The sequence below is a fragment of the Zophobas morio genome, unplaced genomic scaffold (assembly GCF_036711695.1).
Source record: "Zophobas morio isolate AGI-343-1 ecotype UQ-CSIRO unplaced genomic scaffold, CSIRO_AGI_Zmor_V1 ptg000005l, whole genome shotgun sequence".
NCBI lineage: Eukaryota > Metazoa > Arthropoda > Insecta > Coleoptera > Tenebrionidae > Zophobas > Zophobas morio.
The window spans coordinates 2,758,729-2,780,234 of record NW_026972110.1 but is presented as its reverse complement, the minus strand read 5'-3'; the positions used below and the strand labels follow the sequence as shown (position 1 = coordinate 2,780,234).

Genomic DNA, 21,506 nt, shown 5'->3' with positions numbered 1-21,506 from the left:
TTGTAATGCATTAATTCCCCAAAAAGGTTTATTTCCGGCCACTGTTGGCAATTATGTTTTGTAAATAACTAAAAACTATTTTATTTAGTTTGCTTAATGGTGCTATCTGGCGCTAACTCTAAACTAAACTATTGGATGGTAACTTATTTTTTGTTGTCGTTAAATTATATTGGGGGTTTATCATTAACTTAGCCCCCCCCCCTTACCCGAAAATATAACGCTTTATTATATGACTTTATTTAATTAATAAAAGTACTAGCTCCAAACTATTAATCTGTTGATTTTTACTATTAAAGAGAAAAATAGAGGTCGGTTTTTGTTTTTGTTATTTTTTTTTTATATTTGCAGAGTGGTACTAGCTATGAAATTAATGGTGCTAGTTGGTGCTAGGTCTAAACTATTTAGAACAACTTTTCACAGACTATTAAAAAATAATGTCCGAGAGCTTGTCTCTCCACCCTCTCCCCCGGAAACCAAAAGGATTTTATTTCAATAATTAGATGGTGCTAGCTTTTTAATTGATGGTGCAAGGTTAAAACAACGAAGTACTACCTTTTGAAGTAAAATTCATTAATTCGGTGTTGCCAAGTTAACGGACCCCAAGATCTATTACCGTCCAAATCAAAAGAGCGATATGAAAAGGCATTAAAAATCTTCGAAGGCTGGTGTGGAATTAAAAGTGGCTTCACTCACATACAATGTATTTCTCGCTTATTTTACGAAAAAATTAAATTTACAAATCTTTGGAGCAATTACTGTATCTATGCTGAAAGCAGTAAGGTGGTTGAAGCAAAATTTAGATAGATATGTAAGCCAGTTTTGTAAACCACTTGCTTAACTAAAACGAAAATCAAAATGCTTTCCGACAAGGAATTCGTATTGATGAAAGTGATTATAATGGGTTGATGCTTTAAATTAATGTGTTCCTCTTATTTTTGGCGTGCCTTGATCCTGTCGATCCTACGAATTATCAAGAATACAACTCGATGACATTGAAGATCAAGATAACATTCTAATAGCACATATTCCTGATCCTAAGATCAATAAACCTGGACGCTTTGTAGTTGTTGTCGAAGGAGATAATGAGAAAAATTTTACTATGTTTACCCGACGCTTTTTCAAACTATCTTCCCTCCTCCCATTCTATCTCGATGCTTTATGTATCTGCACTTCTAAGTATTTCTATTTCTTTGTATCTGAAAGTTTTTGGTATATACATAAGTATTTTGTAAATTGTGTTTTACTTTTTTTCAAATATAATATAACAAGTGGTCTGATTTTTTCTGACAAAATTTGTGACACAAATTACCGAGTAGCTGTTGCGACGAAAATCACACTGGTCGACGAAGGAGACGAGTGTAATTTTCCAAAAGCAACAGCTACGAGTTAATTTTCACACAAATTTGCAAAAAAAATGAGATCCAAAGAGAAAATTTTTATTTGATCACATGTAAAATGGAAATATCAGTGTTTTTTACACATTGCCATACTATGTAGGTACGAAAGTTCTCGTCCTAGTTCTAGTTCTCAGTTTTGAACTGGCAGTTTTCTTAATCAAAAAACAAAAGCAAAAATACTTATCTGAATCAAATTTTCGAATACAATTACTTTGTTAAATTAAAATCATTTACTTCGTATACTAAAACTTTTTAATTTCATAAAAAATGTTTGTCTTAAATCGCATGAGGCAGTTCATGTAATTCTTGTGAGAATAATTTTTTTCAGTACTTGAAGACTTATTTGACATTTTTGCTGCGCTGACGATGCCGTGCTAATAATAACAGAAGAAAAAAATGATCTGCAAAGATTGCTATATAAATTTGAATTAACGGCAAAGAAATTCAACAGTAACAAGTTAAGTTACGAAATTTAAATACCTCTCGGAGTAGACATCACAATTCACAAGTAACAGAAGTATAAGAGAAATGCTGGAACACCAACAGAGCCAGAGTTACTACAGTGTCCAGGGTACCTAAAAGATAATATTCAGTAAAATAAATATCAAACGTATATAACAATGGGAGGAAACATCTGTAAGACCAATAATGACGTACGTAGGAGAAACCTGAGCAGAAACCACAGCCACAAAACGTCTTTTAAAGACAATATAAATGAAGACAAATCGTTAAGAATAGAAGATAGACTAATAACACATCCACATTGCCGGAAAGTTGGCATGAGTGTTGGACATTTACCTCTCACAAATAAAGAAAGCTACAACGCGAAGAAAAAGAAGAGAAGCGACTCGAAAGATACGAAAATGCATGTTTCCCTGTTTTCACCTACCTGTTATGCGTCCATATCTGTTGCTAAGTATTTTTGAAAAAATTATTTTCGAAACTACCATAGATGCCGATTACATTTTAGCATATATATATACTTCAGCAACTGCATCTTAAAATTAATATATACTTCTGCTCCGTAAAATTATTAAACAATTTTATTTTTGTTCCTCGAAGACAATCTGATTTTTTTTTTGTATTATTAATACCTGAAATAAAACGCATGTTACAATTGTAACTTTTTCATATCCATCGATGATTCTTAAACATCTATTTCTGTATTGTGTTATTTGTATCTAAAGTTATGAATTTCTCCATTTCGGTGCAAAAATAAACATGTGTTTGGGGTACATTTTTTAATAACAGATAATATTTGAAACAACAACAAATACTAATTATTATTTTAGTATTGCACATAACATATGAAAACTAGAAAACATAATTAATGATTAATATTATCTGAAGACAGTGCTAGAGAAGTGAGAGCGCTGCGTCTGTTAGGACTCACTCCAAGATTTTCCCAGTTGATCCAAGATAATCTAGCTGTAAGATCTGCAAAAAGCATACGAATAATTTTTAATTCATAGCACAATTAAGTATTTTTTAAATTACCACTTGTATTCCAGTTAGCTCTGTCTGCTTTAATTTCCCCTCTTAAACACCTTTCTACGTATGTTAGTGGATCACAGTCAGCTGTCAGAACTTCTCTAAGCAAAGCTATATAGGCTATAGCTAATCTGAGAGTATCAATCTTGCTGAGACGTTTCTCGTAAGGAAAAGTGGGAACATGCATACGCAGCTCGTCGAATGCAGAGTTGATACTGCTACAAACCGATGTCAATTAGGAAATAAAACGATAGATTACTTTTAAACCAAAATTGACAAGCTACTACACAAAAACAACTAACAAAAAAATCAAAATCACCTACGTAAATACAGAACAAATAGCAAGCAAGCCACATATCAAGACGGGTGTACCCGGTGGGTCCAATAGCAGACCTCAGCATCCGTTTCCGTTCCCTGATGTTGGCTGCGTGCCTTTGGACTCTGTATGGAGACGTTCCGTAGTAGTCGGAATTTGTTAAAGTACTGCCTCCGCATTGATTATTGTCTGAAAGTATATGAGTTGTTAGAAAATTAATAATTTAAAACTTGGAACATTGTCACTGTCATTGACTATGAATTGTTAGTCATAAATAGAAAGGGTCACTTTAACATATATCCAGTTTCATGCTTATTTTTTAGCACTTCACAACTTATAGAATGCGAAAATGCAGGTTTGCTGTTTCTGTGTTTTGACATGTCTGTTTAATTGCCTGTCTGTTGAAAATATTTTGAAGGTGTAATATACCTTAATATTGTGGTAAAGACGGCAAACACTTGTCAAAACTTGTACATTTTTAGGTAAATGTCTCCAAAAAGGTCAAGCATAGTGTACTCGTTTACCTATGTGAACCGGTTTTACCTATTTTTAAAAGCATTTGCAAGAAAACACTCAAAGAGTGTGCATAACTACGTCAACTTTAAAACTGACCGACTTTTAACATGTGTCAACCAAATATCTTGTTTATTATACCCCACAAACACCGAAAGAGGACAAAAATTGCTGACGCGGTTCGTTAACCACGTTGGCATTATCTAAACAAGTTTAAAGTAAGGTGAAAATTACAGCTACACTAATTTATAACTTATCTAATCGTACGCTTCCCACGCCCATTCTCTGACTAATCTGACTTCATAAGGGCGTAGAGGGACGAGTTCTGAATAGACCGGTGATCCAGATTCATTGCCTCATTTCTCTTTTTAATATTTCTGGACTTTCGTGAATGTAGTTGGCTTAATAATTTTAAACAGTTTTCGTCTATTCTGTGGTCATTTTCAAAAATATGGTTAACTACACTTGATTTTTCAAACTTTTCAAATGTAGGGTGAGCCAAGTTCTCTTTGAATTACGTGGCGATTGATTTTTTTGTTTGCTCAATATATGTTTGTTTACAATCTTTACAAGCTTACTTCACAAATCCCCAATTAGGCCCTACTTTATCCTTACGGTCACTGACAATATTTTCAAATCACTGTCTGGCCAAACGTAATAATAATAGATTATAAATTGGGTAATATGGGTAATGCCAACGGTGAAATGCGTCAGCAATTTTTATATTTTTTGGTGTTTGTGGCGTATCAGAAACGTGAAAGTGTTATCGTGCATGAGTGGTAAAAAATTCCAGCACTCAAAGAGTGTAACACGACTCCGCCTTCTTCAAAAAGGTTATTCGTAAAAGGACTTGGTGAAGAAAGCATGGCTATATTAAAGCAAGTTGACTTTGGTTCTTCTTCCCATAAACCATTATGCTTCTATAATACCTGCTAACAACAAACATTTGCAATAGATTTACAAGTATGAGAAAACCAAATATCGCTTAAAAACTTCCAAATCAGTAAATAAGCACAGAAGTATCAAAAGCACGCCTGAAGAATTTTCATCTTGTCAGAGTAGCGTCAATTTGAAAGTTTGAGTTGAAAATGCAAGGATCAAAGACAAATTTTCAAAAATCCATAATTGCCTTTGATCATGTTTTTTATTGCTCAAAAAGCAAAAAGCAGAAGGAAGGACTGCTAAGTTAATAGAACGCCTCGGCGTACAGATAAGTAGTACTAGGGTAGGAAACTATCGTTTCGGATATTCGATTGGCCAATCAAATGGCGGAAAGGTAGTCCCTCCGATGTACTAGCGATTCTACGAAATCTTGTTGATTAACGCCGTTGGGAACCCAAATTCGTGTCATTCATTTCATTGAATTATGCCATAATTTATTGAAGTTCACTCCACCATTTTATTTAAGTTCGCAGTGCAAATCTTTTTCTTTCCAAATTAAACCGCTTTTATTCTATTTTAACTTGAGCAGTGTTTTTTTTTTTTTGTTGTCGTCTGGTTACGACCTTCGCCACGAAGCGATCAGGTCCAGATAGTGAAGTTAATTTAGTTTTAGTCATACGTCTGCTTGTGGAGTCGTCGTTTGCTAAGCGCTGGAGGTACAGGAACAATTCTTGACAGGCAGTGGCGCTGTTCCCGATACCTACCCACCCTATCTGTAGCTAGTCCGGTCCCCTGTCTCCTCCAACCGACGAACTTTGCTTACCTAACACCGTAGCAATAGAAAGCTTCTTGATGATTCCAAAATGAGCACCAAAACCACCGTTGTGCATTTCTCTAAGTACTTCCTTGGTTCTAATGGCCAAAACCACCAACTGCATGGTGGTATGTTTCCCATGCGGTCTCTCAAGCTCGCTTAAGCAATCCATTTTCGTCAAGCAGAGAGTCCCACTGAGCCCATAACGCCTTGAAAGAGGATGACTCGTCTGATATTTCCGACCAAGCTGGCCGTTCTGCCCCATTTTCTTTCCGTTTGAGCAACGGCCCGATATCAACGTCCTCCTCATGGTCTTTCTAAGCTGTGCTGTATCCCATTCTTCATCTTCTACGAATGCTGTCTTGCCACAGTTGAACGACGTTTTACGCTGCTCGATCTTGTAGTGTTTGCAGTTCTTACACGGTCTTCTCGACAAAGATTTCGCATTATTGTGTAGCTTACCAGCCCTGTGTCGAATTTTGAAGTGATACTGTTGGAGTCGTTCAAGCCATCTAGCCACTTGTCCCTCGGGATTCTTCATCGGAAGGAGCCGTGTGAGGGCTGCGTGATCGGTTCTAATCAGGAATTCGCGTCCATAGAGAATTAGAGATACTTATGGAAGGTGTTCTACAGCCCTGACAATTGCCAGCAACTTCTTCCTCGTAACACTGTAGTTCTTCTCGGGTTTGGAAAGTACGCTGCTGAAGTACTTGACGACTTTTTCTTCTTTGTCCTGCCCCTGTGACAATACGGCACCTATTTCGATGTTGCTTGCGTGTCCAAGATGAATATTCCCGAGGATTGAGCGTAGGACAGAATAGCACTAGAGCATAGTGTATTCTTCAATCTTTTGAAGACTGTCTCACATTCAGCAGTCCAATTAAACTGAGACTTCAAATCCGTCAGTCTGTGCAGAGGAGCAACAATATCAGCAAACCCGTTGACAAACCTTCTATAGTACGTGCACAATCCCAAGAAACTCCCGACTTCGTGCTTATCTCTTCAATCGCGAATTGCCCTAATTTTCGTTTCGGTAGTTTTGATCCCGTTTGCCGAAACAGTAGGTGTGTCCCAGAAATTTGACTTTTTTTGGACGAGGAGGCATTTCTTCGGATTCAGTTTTAAATCTGCCTCCTTCATTCGACTAAATACTTCTTCTAGGTTGGTCAAGTGCTCCTCAAATGTCTTTCCCACTACCATGATGTCGTCTAAATAAACCAAACATGTTTTCCATGTTAGCCCTGGTAATACCATCTACATCAGGGTCTCAAAAGTAGCCGGAGCGTTACAGAGTCTAAAAGGCATTACGGTAAACTGATACAAACCACTCCCGGCAGAAAAAGCGGTCTTTTCCTTATCTTTTGGATGAATACCAACTTGCCTGTAGCTACTTTTTACGTCTAATGTGGAAAACCAGGCAGATCCTGATAATGTTGTGAGCGTGTCATCAATTCGTGGAAGCGGGTAACTGTCCTTCTTGGTTTCTACGTTACTTTTTTCTTTCTTCATCAGTGTTATCAGAAAGACCTTCGTTATGATGAACTATCTTCGTGACTGGTTCATAGACGGCAAGAATCTCCCCACTCTTATTGTTCAGGGGTTTGGGAAAAACATTTGCGACGCGTACAGGTATGTCATTTTCGGTATTGACTGAAGCACTCGAAATCACGAGATTCTTCTTGGGGGCATGTAGTGGTTGAATAATGCCGAGGGCAAATCCGGGTTTGACTTTTGCTCTGACTGAAACAATCGTTTCTGCATTCCCTCTGACTTTCACATTCTCGCACGCGATCAATCTTATAGGCTTGGATTCAATACTGCATTGATTCAGGATGAACTGTTCATTGTCAAGACGTAGGACTTTCTCCACTGAATAGACCATCAATCCATGGCGGCTAATCAAATCCATTACCAGAATGAAGTCATCTTTGAAGCCAGCCACGAGAGCGCGATGTCTTATCTTCTGTTGACCAATGTAAATTTCTACTTCTGCCTGGCCCATGATTGGCGCCGACTCTCCAGTTAGTCCAGTCACTGTCTTCAATCTGATTGTTTCGGATGAAGTCGCTAGGTCTTTAGCTCCCACGAGTTCTCAGCTCCAGTATCGATCGTGATCGCAGCGGGATTTCCATTAATCTTTCCCATTATAGTTGGACTACTGCCTCTGATGAAATTTCTTATCTGCACTTCCCTGAGGGCCTTGTTCACACCAGCCAGCACATCCCCCAAAGTACTGACTGTTTTTAATTTTCTTGCACATTCCGTTGAGGAGATTCCTGTTGTGTGCTTATCCCCGGAGCTGGTGATCGAGCGCGACAATCTCTGACATGTCTCTGGCGCCCACATCTACAGCATTCTAGGCTTCTCTTGCGAGCCATACCATTCTCTAATCCTTAATCCTTGAGATATACCATCCATTTGTTGTGACAGTTTTTCCAGTATCTTCTTTATTCCGTCATTTTCTTCCACCTCCAGTTTTACCACTCTGACTTTGTGGCAAATTCTTGAAGAATTGTACGCCACCTCCACTTCCAGCACACGAATCAAGGCTTCAGATGATGTCTGATACCTTGATAGTTGTATGACCTTCTTAACTTCAACGTCGTGAATGCCATTTACGAAAGTTTCTGTCGCCAGTCTCTCTTGAAAAGTTGGTGGTGCGTCGGAGTATGCAAGACGTACCAGTTTCTTGACATCTGCTTCAAATTCTTGAAGGGATTCTACAACTTTCTGGGTTCTTGTCTTCACTTGGGCCGCAAAAACCTGTCTCAGATGTTCATCCCCAAATCGAAGTTCCAGAGCAGCAGTTAGGGCACTGTATCTGTTCCTGTCTTCTTCGGAGAGAGTTTGGAGTATCTCCAGCGCTGCACCTCGCAAAGCTATTACCAAGGCTGTACCCTTCTGCTCTTCTTCCCAAAGATTCGCTGTCGCTGCTGCCTCAAACTGCTTTTTGTACGATGACCAAGGGGTCTGACTATCATTGGTGGGTGGTTGAATCGTTCTGAGGGCCGACGTCACATAACCTGAACCAGTCGTTGCTGCATTTTTCATTAACATTGCAAATTTCTCCATTTTGTTCTCCATTCGATCTTCTATAATTTTCATGTTGTTTTCCATTAACATCATGTTTCGTCCGACAATATTTTCCATATTTTCCAGATTTGTTTTTACGTCCTTCATTTCTTCTCTAATTTCTTCTATTTCATCCTTGTTTGCTTTCACTTCCTTTTGGAATTTTTCACTTGGCCTGGTGATTATGTCATCTTTTTGCATGTCTATTTTTTCGTGCATCTCTTCTATTGTTGCATTTAATTTTTCATCTCTCGTATCCATTTTTTGATTCATTTCTTCCATTCTCTCGCCTATTCTTTCCATTCTTGTGTCCATTTCTTTGTTCCTTGCGTCCATTTTCTCGTTTCTTGCGTCCATCTTTTCATCTATTTTTTCGATTCTTGCGCTCATTTCTTCTTTCATTTCTTTATCTCTTGGGTCCATTTTTTCGTCCATTTTTTTCATTTTTCCATTCATTTTTTCCATTCCTGAACCCATTTCTTTTTTCATTTCTGCGAGCATAGCCATCTGATAGTGAATTTGCTCCAGTAAATTATCAAGTTTTTCGTTCAGACAGGGATTTTATTAGATCTGGACGCCAAACTGGCGGTGATGTCATTCTAGTAATTAATGGAAAACATAAGGTTAAAAATTTAGATTTATCAATGTTCAAAATGTTTCCGTTAATTGATATTACTGGATGTAAATTAATTTATCCTCAGAATAATATATATGTTTTTGTTGTATAGGTATATACCTCCTGATATTTCAATTACTGATTTTGACTCCTTTATTGATTGTTTTGGAAATTTTGCACTAGAATTTCAGAATATACTTTTATTCGGTGACTTTAATGTAGCGGCCTTTTTAAATAATACTAATTCTAAATCTAACTTGCTTCATCGATTGATGTGACTTTTAAACTTATCGCAATATAACTCGGTTTATAATTCTGATGGAAACCTACTTGATTTAGTTTTTAGTAGCTTTAAAAAGTGTGTGGTTACTCATGATCCGTGTCCTTTAGTAAAGGAGGACGTATACCATCCTGCACTGAATATTAACGTTTTGGTTAAACAGATGTCATATCCTAGTTTTCCTGTATGTAGAACTGAAAAACTGTACAATTTTAGAAAATCCAACTTCCCATCGTTATATCAGGATATCTTAGACATTGATTGGAAATTTTTGTATGAGCTAACTGATGTTGAGGAAGCTTGTGAGCATTTTTATAAACGCTTGTATGTAACATTTGATAAAAACGTGCCTCTTTTTAAATGTAGTAAATATGTATAAGTATCCCAGTTGGTACTCTAAAGAACTTAGAGATATGTTAAAAAATAAATTTAAACTTTTTAAGCGGTGGAAGTTTGAAGGTTCAAATCAGGCTTACAATGAATTTTCCTTAATACGATGCTCAGTGAAGAAATTAATTCGTAGAGACTTTAATGCTCATATTAATAAAACTCAGGATTCACTTCTAAAGGATTCTAAATATTTTTGGAAGTTTACAAAAGAAAAGCAAGGTCGTTCATCAGTTCCAAATGAAGTACACTTAGATGATAAAACATGTAGTGATCCTAGTGAAATAGTTAACGCCTTCGCTCACTACTTTCATTCCACTTTTAATTCATCTACAAAGAATTTAACACCAAAAATAACCAATTCAAATAGTTCTAGTAAATGCATTAACGTTAAAATTGCAGAGGATGACATTAAAAAAGCTATTAGTAAATTGAAAAACAATTGTGTTGCGGGCATGGACCAAATACCTAGTTTCTTAATTAAAGATTGTTCTGTTGCACTGCTAGCTCCACTACGTCACTTATTTACCTTAAGTGTTGATAACCATCATTACCCCAGATTGTGGAAGATCGCTAGAGTAACGCCGGTGTTCAAAACAGGAGATTTTTCTGATGTGAAAAATTATCGCCCAATTTCCATTTTGTCTAATTTTTCAAAGGTCCTGGAACGTATCTTATACAATCAGATTTACTTTGAAATTAAAAGTACTATTTCTGCAAGTCAACACGGTTTCGTAGCTGGTAGATCCACTTTAACAAATTTGACATGCATGTCTCAAATAACAACTACAACATTAGAAAATAAAGAACAGCTTGATGCAATTTACATTGATCTTTCAAAGGCGTTTGATAAAATAGATCACCTGATACTACTAGAGAAATTGTCAGATTTTGGGTTTTCTTATTTATTAGTGCAATTAATGTCGTCCTATTTGTTATCCCGTGAAAACGTTGTTTTGTATAATGGATATAAATCGAAATATTATGTTGCGACTTCTGGAGTTCCACAAGGGTCCATACTTGGACCCTTGCTGTTCTTAATTTATATTAATGATGCTATAGAAGTCATAACAAACTCGCAAGTACTTATGTTTGCGGATGATATAAAAATTTTTAGGGAAATTGCTAATGTTAACGACTCTGTACTACTTCAAAATGATGTGAGTAAATTTAGAAGCTGGTGTACATCTAATTGCTTATCAATTAATACGGATAAGTGTAAAATCATGACATTTTCATTGTGTAAAAATATATTTCTATATGACTATAATTTTCAAGGCATGGTTATTCAAAGGGTCACATCAATTAAAGATCTTGGAATTTGTTATGATTCTGAAATGAACTTTAAGCAACATGTATGTAACATTGTAAATAAAGCGAGTAAAATGTGGGGATTCGTAGTTAGAAATTTTAAAGTATTTAGTAATATCCAGGTCTTCGTCAACTTATATAACGCCCTCATCAGACCCATCCTCGAATATAACTCCTTGGCTTGGTTCCCATACTATTCTTATCAAATTCAAATGCTTGAAGGTGTCCAACGAAAGTTTTTAAAATACTTACATTTTAAGACTGAAAAGGTGTGGCCTGAGAGAAATTATCCGCATCAAGTTTTATTGCAAAACTTTAATTTCAAATCCCTACACAGTCGAAGAATTGCTGCCGCCCTAATTTTTTTGTATAAGACAGTTAACAGTAAAATTACTTGTGAGCGAATCCTTAAAGAACTTAATTTTCTGGTTCCTAGGTTAAATAGTAGGTTTTCAACAACACTTTATTGTAAAGCTCCTCGTACCAACATAGGAAGAAAAGCCCCTTTGTATGTAATAAGCTTTTATCTTAGTAAATTTGAAAGAGAAACCGATTGTGACATATTTTATTGCAAACTGCATGAGTTTAAAAGATGTATTCTAGAAATTTTCCATTAGTAAAATTTAGTTTTAGTTTCATATTAATATTATTTATTTCAATTGCAGGATTTGAATATTTGTATTAGAATAAGCTATTATTAATATTATTATATTTTGAAATACTCTTTTGTTGAATAATTTTAGAATATTTTAGAATAAGTTATTGTCATAGAGTAGAATTCTTTATTGTTGAATGATTTTGTCCTATTATTGGAAAATATTTTCTGTTGGGCAAATAAACCATATTATTATTATTATTATTTACTTGTTTCTCGATTTTCTCGACTTGAGCTCTAGTCTCAACAGGCATCAATCTTCAGAATTTTTTTCCAATCTGCCCGTAATTCGTCGTACAACCACTTATTAATTTCAGACCTCACTTTCGACACCAGTCTTACGTTGATCGGTGAATAAAATCGTTGTGTATTTGACTGCAAATGGTTGTTATTGCAGTGTCGTGAACGCCCTAACTTTTTACAGTGCATTTTGTTTACGGATGAAGCAGGATTCACTCGCAATGCTGTTTTCTACAGTCACAACACTCACATTTGGTTTGATGAAAACAACAGTTTCATCATTTCTTATAAAAAGGTAGTAGCATTCTAAGTTGCTCTTTTTTTTTGTTCTAATAAACAATGTAGAATCGTTGTGATAAGGACCAAACATCCGTCAGAATAAAAAGTCGATCATCATGAAGCATTACCAAAAATCGGTCCTTCTCAGAACCACCAGAAACTTCTCAGAACCACCAGAAATTTTATTTTTTTTATGAGAACTCAATACATATTTGTATGTAAGTTGAAATAAAGATATGTATATAACTTTAAAGTAAATGTAAAGAAGCGTGCTACGCGTATATTTTAAATGAGTTTATACTTTACGCAATTTTGTGATGACGTATCAACATTTTTGCAAGGACTACTTGGATTGGTGCAGTGTAATACTAAAAATAACAGTATTGTATTCCCAAATTTTCGGGAAAATGGCGTGAAGCATTCCCGATTTCAGCAAAACAAATTGACATTCATAAATTTGTATGACTTATGAGTCACCCTGTATAAGAAATTTAAAAACTTTGAATGCAATTATAACCCACAAGTAGGTAGTAGGTATAAGCACATTTTGGATAAGATTTATTCGGCAAAGTTTTGAGATGACGTCATCATTTTTGAGGGGGATAAACAGATATGTTTTGATTAAAAAGTACCAGGATTACGAAAAGTTTAAAACGTCTGCAAGGTTTGAAGGCATTTGGTTGTGCAGTTTCTGGTTTAATAAATAAAATAAATTGACCCTTTCATTAATTTTTTGAGTCAGCCTGTATACGTAATTCTAAAAACTATGAGTAGGTTAATAAACCACAAGCATGCAGTCATAATATTTTGCATATTACCATGATTACGATAACCTTAACATATTTACAGGATTTCAGAGCATTCGGTTTTGCAGTTTCAAAGTCAAATTGCAAAATATTTTTATGCAATATTGAGTTTTTTTCCAAAAATCTGGATAAAAAAACTTACAATTATAAATTTTGAAATTTAGCGTCATCCGATTGGTGGTGGGGATAATTTGAATAGCCAAATTTTAGTTAGCGTTTAACCATTTACATGATAATCTCTAATATGTATATATACAAAATTTGCCAACAACTGGTTACGTAGTTTGGGAAATTACGTGTTTAATAAAAATGGATATACACACTAGACAGACGGAAACGGGAGACCTTTTTTTTCTTACTTTAGGGATCATGACACGTCGCGAAAATATGAAAGTGGCAATTCGGCCGATGGACTCGATTACTATCCTACTTTCTTAGCTTACGCTCGGAAAGTAAGTACCTAATAATTAGTTCCCGTATTTGTAACAAAAAATACTAACCTGAATTGTGATGTAGAGTTGTTAGGTAATGATGTTGCAGATTGGAGCTAGAAGTTTGACGAGACGCAAAAGCACAGCTCGGTAGATCTGACACTTCTTCTTCTGAAAGTTCTCCAGCACTGTAGCCCCCAAATTGCATACTAAAAATAGCAATAGTATTGAAAAAGATTTTAATTTATGAATATGATATGAAAAGTATATAATGCACACACAAATGGTTAAAAAATGTTCACTAATTGGTTTGTCAAAATATCGTCTATAAATACTTATTATGACATGTGATTAGGTACTGATATTGTCAACCTAACGTATATCTACCTAATTATGATCTTAAAATTTAAAATTGATTGATAAACTCCTGATTTGACAGCTAATAAGATCTAAATTATTTCTTCATTTTTACTGACAAAATATCTCTTCATATAAGTTTTTTAAATCTAAAAATGTTTTATCCAAATAAGTGGATCATAAATACCTAGATCCGTACCTATAATTTAGCCAAAATAATACTTATTGAAAATACTAAAAAATAAATAAAACATTCTGAGTTCACTAGTTTTATGAGTAATTTTGTCCAGGTGTTGATTTTGTTGTTGCTTCTTTAGCGTGTTTAACACCAAAATGCATATTAAAATTAGAAAACAAGATTATTTAAATAAAACAATCTTTTTTTATAACTTGTCAGTAAATCATCTGCTGTTAATTATTAAAAATGCAAAAGTCAAAGTAATATAATTTAAAAAAAAAAGTAAAAATATTACACTTTTAAAAAGTTTAATGGTTAATAGGGATACAAACAAATACAGTTTTTTTAAAAAATACCACAAGAAATCTTTGAAGAAAAATAAGAAATCTTTAACTTACTTGATAGGAGGTGAAGAAGACGAGTCTGGTAACTGACCGCGGCTACTCATGTCCCGTTTCACTGTTTTAACCGCTTTTCACAAATAAAATTAGGATTTCAATATATCCTTAATAACAGAATTACATTGACTGTGAACGTATCCCTGGGGATTCTCAATTTATAATATCACCACTCTACGCAAAATGTGTAAGACATGCTGATGTAGTCACAATCGTTATTGACATTAAAGGCGAGAATACCACGACATACTTTAAATTAACATGGTATGATGAAGGGATTGTATTTCTTATGGTTAATATTCCCTAGACAACATTTTCGCTTACCGTTATCCAGTGAATATAGTATTGATTTGTGGGTGTAAACCCTTCAAGCAACCAATCCCATCGAGAACGTAAATTACGTTCCTTGCCATTGGCCAAAATCGCGCACTCTTTATGTAAGGGAGGACAAAACTCTTTGATGATTGCATTTCTGTTTTTGACATTCTCTTTTGTAGAATGAGAAGTCTTTCTAAAATAAGTAATTACAATGAGTAATTAACTGTTAAATTACAGACAAACATTTTTTTACTTTTTTTGTAAGTAAAGAACTTCCATCATTATACATTACATCTTTATTTATCATTTAAAAAAATTCGTTGGATATTTGAAAATATGAATTATTAAGTTTGTTTTTACAAAACTTACACCAGTCGGGGCATTTTCTCAAATTACTGAATGCCCCTTTTTTATATCTTTTTATAATATGTTTTAATAGACGTAAAAGTGGATATATAATTTTTACAAAAAAGATTTACCTACCGTTCATTATAGTCATAAGGGATTTTTTTTCTCCACGACCATTAGTGAACGTAATAATTCCGAAATAATTTTTAATAATACAAAAAGTAAAAATTCTCCCTCTTGAGGTAGAATATTTATTTTGAAACACTTGTTCTTATGTGTTTTGCATGTGTTTTCATTCTATAACAAAGTGACAGAATAAATCTAATATATAAAAATAAGTCGGGTTTTCCTTCCTGACGCTATAACTCCAGAACGCACGAACCGATTTCCACGGTTTTGCATTCGTTGGAAAGGTCTCGGGCTCCGTGAGGTTTATAGCAAAGAAAATTCTGGAAAAATTTCAAGAGAAAAGCAGGAAAACAGGGAAAATAATTTTTTTTTGCACGGGAATCGCCACTTAGAAAAAATTTGAATAGTTGGCCATGCCTGACGGACCTGTCGCCTGACTGACGTGTCACACAAAACTATTTCTTCCGTGCGATTGTGAAAAGTATGATTGCATTTCAAGGCGTTGTTTGTTTTTTCGTAACAAAAAACGTCGTTTATTTCAAGAAAAGTGTTCGTTAAAGTGAATTCAGTTACGCATTGCGAAAGTTTCTTATTAATTTTGATCTGCCATTCTATTTACCTATGTTCACTTTGTTGGTTTCGACAAAACCTCAAACTTTACCGTTATTCGAGGATTTGATTTGAAGTTTTCAGTATTTTAAAATTCTCAAGACAAAATTTACAGATTTGATTGACTGCGAAAATAATTCTGTGTCGTTTTATGAAGTTCATTACAACGCCGAGAAGACGACAAGCTGACATAGGTCCACGAAGTCAATGAAATGTGCGACGAACTACCTCAGGTACAAATCGCAATGATTTATTTCATGGGTAATTCGGGTACGGAAATTGATCAGCGTCGTGCTCATAATCAACATAATAGTCAAACATTGAAGCGAGACATTGGGTGGTATGAATAAAACTGGGTAGATACTCATATTCGAAGTACGAAGTACCTACCTACTTTATTATTACTCTTATGTACCTGAGCATCTACTCTATGTACTGAGTACCTACTTGGAAACATTGTATCTCCCCAGACACATATTGAACATCTACGCGTTTTGTGAGCATTTAATCTAAAAATGAGCATCGGCGTGGCAAATAACTGAGCTGTCCGTAAAGCAGCTTAGAAAACGAGCAGGATCGTTGTAAGAGTGAGTTTTGACTAAATACGGGGATTTTCATGAACGTGGAACGTTGCCAAAAGGTGCATTCAGTTTGAAAAACACATTAGCAGCGGGAATATCGAAAACTTTTCAGGTAATTAACTTTTATTTATGCATAAATTGTGCAGTACGTTTTTTCTAACACTGGCCATAGAGATTCCCATCTCAAGGTGTCTACCCCGTACTGACTTATATTTTGGGGACCCGATTTTTGCCTTGATGGTTGAACACTGTCACTGTTTTCCTTTTTTGTTGTATCGAGATGCTACTTGAGCATCAAGTTTTACTTACTGAAGTATTAGCATCATCTAGAAAAACTAGAAATATTTTGATTTGATATTCGAGCATCTACTGAGTTTTATTTATATCAACCATTGTGACCATTGTCAAACAACTGATCGAACGTTTTTTCGATAGAACTTCCTTCGCACCAAAAGTATAATGAAACATATTCAGCATTTTCGAGTTGCGTCTTTTCTTCACACAATTTTGTGATGACCAAATCAACATTTACAATCAACACGTATATCACCTTGGATTGGTGCAGTGTAACTAATACTAAAAATAACTGTATTGTATCTCCAAAATTATCTGCGAAAATCAAGTGAGCCGTCCCATCAATTTTTAATGATTAACAATTTACCATGCTTACAATAACTTTAAAACGTCTGCAAGATCTCAAAGTATTCATTTCTGCAACTCTTGAGTTATTCAATAAAATAAATTGACTGATCCATATATTTTTTTAAGTCACTGTAAAAGCAAATCTAAAAAATTGGTCTAAAGAGTTTAGACAGTACTTTCCTCGCTGTCGGAAACGTGACGACTGCATGCCTATTATGTTTTTTTTTTCGCAGTGGATTTCAAAGCATTCGGTTTTGTAGTTCCTGAGTAAACCAATAAAATAAATTTACGCATTCATTATTTTTTTGAGTCACTCGGTATATGCAAATTCAAAAAATGTGAATGGAATGATAAATTACAAGTACAGACTCATCATATTTTGTATATTCTAGATAGGATTTATTCGGCAAACTTTTGAGCTGACGTCATCAGTTTTTTGGAGAAGATAACCACATATATTTTGACTAAAAATTTATTATGCTCTTTATAACCTTAAAACATTTGCAAGATTTCAAAACATTCGGTTCTGTAGTTCCTGATTAAATCAATAAAATATATTTACGCATTCATTAATTTTTTTGGGTCACCCTGTATATGCAAATCCAAAAAATATGAATGGAGTGATAAATCACAAGGAGAGACTCATCATATTTTGTACATTTTAGATAGGATTTATTCAGCGAAATTTTGTGGTGATGTCATAAATTTTTTAGGGGAGATGAGCAAATACATTTTGATCAAAAACTTACCAGGCTTATGACAACTTTAAAGAATCATCAAGATTTCAAAGCATTCGGTTTTGTGGTTCCTGAGTAAATCAATAAAATAAATTTACGCATTCATTAATTTTTTTGAGTCACCCTGTATATACAAATCACAAAAATATAAATGGAGTGATAAATAACAAGTACAGACTCATCATATTTTGTACAGTTTAGATAGGATTTATTCGGCAAACTTTCGAGCTGACGTCATCAATTTTTTTGAGGGGATAACCAAATATATTTTGACTAAACATTTATTATGCTCTTTACAACCTTAAAACATCTGCAAGATTTCAAAGCATTCGGTTTTGTTGTTCCTGATTAACTCAATAAAATAAATTTACGCATTCATTAATTTTTTTGAGTCACCCTGTATATGGAAAACGAAAAAATTTGAATGGAATGATAAATCACAAGAAGAAACTCACCATATTTTGTACATTTTAGGTAGAATTTGTTCAACAAAATTTTGTGGTGACGTCATAAATTTTTTTAGGGGGGACGACCAAATACATTTTGATAAAACATTTACCATGCTTATGATAATTTTAAAACATCTTTAAGATTTCAAAGCATTCGGTTTTTTAATTCCTGAGTAAATCGGTAAAATACATTTACTCATTAATTTTTTTTTTTAATTACCCTGTATATGCAAATCCAAAAAATATTAATGGAGTGATATATCACAAGTACATACTCATCATATTTTGCACATTCTAGATAGGATTTATTCGGAAAACTTTTGAACTGACGTCATCAAGTTTTTGGAGGGGATAACCAAATATATTTTGACTAAAGATTTATGATGCTCTTTATAGCCTTAAAACATCTGCAACATTTCAAAACATTCCGGTTAGCAGATTCAAAATTAAATTTCAAAGTGTTGTTTTATAATTTTGATTTTTTTCCAAAAATCTGGACGTTTCGGGTAGAAACTCAATTCGGAGTCGTAAAACACTATGTTATTTTATACAATTTAAAACCGATTTACTATGTACAATTTTGAAGTGACGTCATCGCATTAGTGGTGGGGATGATTAGACAAATTTTGGTTAGCGTTTTACCATCTACATGATATTCCTAATATAAGTACAAAATTTCACAACAATCGGTCGAGTACTTTCGGAGATTATCTGTCTAATAAAAATCCGGGATGGCAGACAGACGGACAGACAGACGGAAATAGGAGACCTATTTCTTCGTCTTCTAGGGATCATGAAAGATCAAGAAAAGGTAAAAGTAGAGAGTCGGCCGACGGACTCGATTACAATACTTCCTTTGCTTACGCTCGGGAAATAAAAATATGAATGCAATGATAAATTACGAATATATACTGAAGATTTTTTGCACATTTTAGATAGGATTTATTCGGCAAAATTTTGAGATGATGTCATCAAGTTTTTGGGTTTGATAAACAGATATATTTTGATTAAAAAGCTACCATGCTTACAGTAACTTCAAAACGTCTGCAATATTTCAAAATTTTCAGTTTTGCAATTCTTGATTCAGTCAATGAAATAAATTGACCCAGTGATTAATTGTTTTGGGACACCCCGGTTAAGCAAAACTAAAAAAATATTAATGCAATGATAAATCACAAGTAAAAACTCATCATATTTTGCACATTTCAGATAGGATTTATTCAGCAAAATTTTCAGGTGACGTCATCAATTTTTTAGGGGGAATGAACAAATACATTTTAATCAAAAAATTACCATGCTTATGATAACATTAAAGCATCTCCAAGATTTCAGAACATTCGGTTTTGCAGTTCTTGATTAAATCAATAAAATTAATTCACCCATTCATTAATTTTTTTGAGTCACCCTATATAAGCAAATCTAAAAAATATGAATGGAATAATAAATCACAAGTATAGACTCATCCTATTTTGGATATTTTAGATAGGATTCATTTGACAAATTTTGGGCTGACGTCATCAATTTTTTGGAGAGGATAAATAAATATAATTTGAATAAAAATTTATTATGCTTATCATATGTTTAAAACATCTGCAAGTTTTCAAAGCATTCGGTTTTGCAGATTCAAAATTAAATTGTAGGTGAAACGAAGTTCACGGGGTCAGCTAGTATTCTATAATTATGTTCAACCATGGTTCAACCAAATACATAGATAGATTGCCATGGATTTCAAAACTGTCTGTGTCAGATGTAAATGCGGCGCCCTAGTTGTTTTAAGACAAGTTTGAATTTAATTTAAAAAAAAATGAGTGTAAAATCGGGTGAATCAGATGTGGACTTTGATAATACTTCACCTACAATTACAAATTCTGCAAATAATATAATCCAGAACCTTCTGTCACAAAAATTGAGAAATGAATATGAAAAGTATTATTTTATTTAGGGATTGGCAACAAGAAACGAAAACTGGTCGAAAGTTATTTCGGCAGAACTTCCCTCGCTTGTAAAGTACCATGAAAAATATTCAGCATTTTCGAGTTGAGTTTTTTCTTTACACAATTTTGTTTATGATGATTTCATCAATATTTTTGCAAGGACACGTATATCAACTTGCATTTGTGCAGTGTAATACTAAAAATAACAGTATTGTATCCTAAAATTTTCTGGGAAAATGGGGTGACCGTTCCTGATTTAATCAATAAAAAAAACTGACTCATTCATTTTTTTTGAGTCATCCTGTATAAGAAAATCTAAAAAATATGAATGGAGTGATAAATTGCGTGTATATTTTGCAATTTTGGGTAGGATTTATTCGCCAAAATTTTGAGGTGACTTCATCAATTTTTTAGGGAGCATGAGCAAATACATTTTGATCAAAAATTTACCATGCTTATGATAACTTTAAAACATCTCCAAGATTTCAAAGCATTCGGTTTTGTAGTTCCTGATTAAATCAATAAAATAAATTCACGTATTCATTTTTTTGAGTCACCCCCTGTATATGCAAATCCAAAAGATATGAAAGGAATGATAAATTACAAGTCTCATCATATTTTGTACAATTTAAATAGGATTTATTCGGCAAAATTTTGAGCTAACGTCATCAATTTTTTGGAGCGGATAAGTAAATAGGTATATTTTGATTAAATATTTATCATGCTTACCATAACTGTAAAACATCTGCAAGATTTCAAAGCATTCGGTTGTGCAGATTCAAAATTAAATTGCAAAATGTTATTTTATATATTTGATTTTTTTTTCTAAAAATCTGGACGTTTTAAAAGCTCAATACGGAATCATAAATTGCATGTGTAGGACTATATTATTTCATACAATTTAAATCCATTTATCATGTATAATTTTGAAGTGACCGTCATCACATTATTGGTGGGGATGATCAGACAAATTTTGGTTAGCGTTTTACCATCTACATGATATTCCTAATATAAAATACAAAATTTGATAACTATCGGCCCAGTACTTTTGCAGATTCTCTGGAAATATTAATATTAGTTCAGTGTAATATAATTATTGTTCCAATAAATAACTGGTTTTGTTTGAATTTAATTGTCTTTGATTTATACTTTCTGGTTGTGGAGAAAATACATTTATTCTAACCTTGTTACAGAATATACTATTATGAAAAATCAGTTAATTACAAACACATTAGGTATTTAAGCGGTATTCTTCTTAAAATTTTAACGAAAAGCGAAACTATATGTAAACATAAATTAGAATTCATTTGTAGCCAAAAATACAAAATACTGATAA

At 33.9% G+C, this 21,506-nt stretch overlaps 1 protein-coding gene across 4 annotated transcripts; it reads right to left on the bottom strand.

Annotated features, from left to right (window-relative positions):
• Positions 1 to 2,631: 2,631 nt before the first annotated feature.
• Positions 2,632 to 14,957, bottom strand: LOC135121587 (helix-loop-helix protein 13). Of its 4 annotated transcripts, none has more exons than XM_064045890.1 (5): positions 14,424 to 14,957; positions 13,560 to 13,699; positions 3,261 to 3,393; positions 2,895 to 3,106; positions 2,632 to 2,834 (listed from the first exon to the last, which is right to left on the bottom strand). In XM_064045890.1, the coding sequence occupies exons 1-5, from the start codon at positions 14,471 to 14,473 to the stop codon at positions 2,725 to 2,727; spliced, it is 645 nt and encodes a 214-aa protein (XP_063901960.1). In that variant the 5' UTR covers positions 14,474 to 14,957; the 3' UTR covers positions 2,632 to 2,724. The 4 variants fall into 4 exon arrangements, with proteins under 4 accessions (XP_063901960.1, XP_063901966.1, XP_063901983.1 ...); XM_064045896.1 differs by having other exon boundaries at positions 2,895 to 3,103; XM_064045913.1 differs by having other exon boundaries at positions 2,895 to 3,103; positions 3,282 to 3,393.
• Positions 14,958 to 21,506: the final 6,549 nt, after the last annotated feature.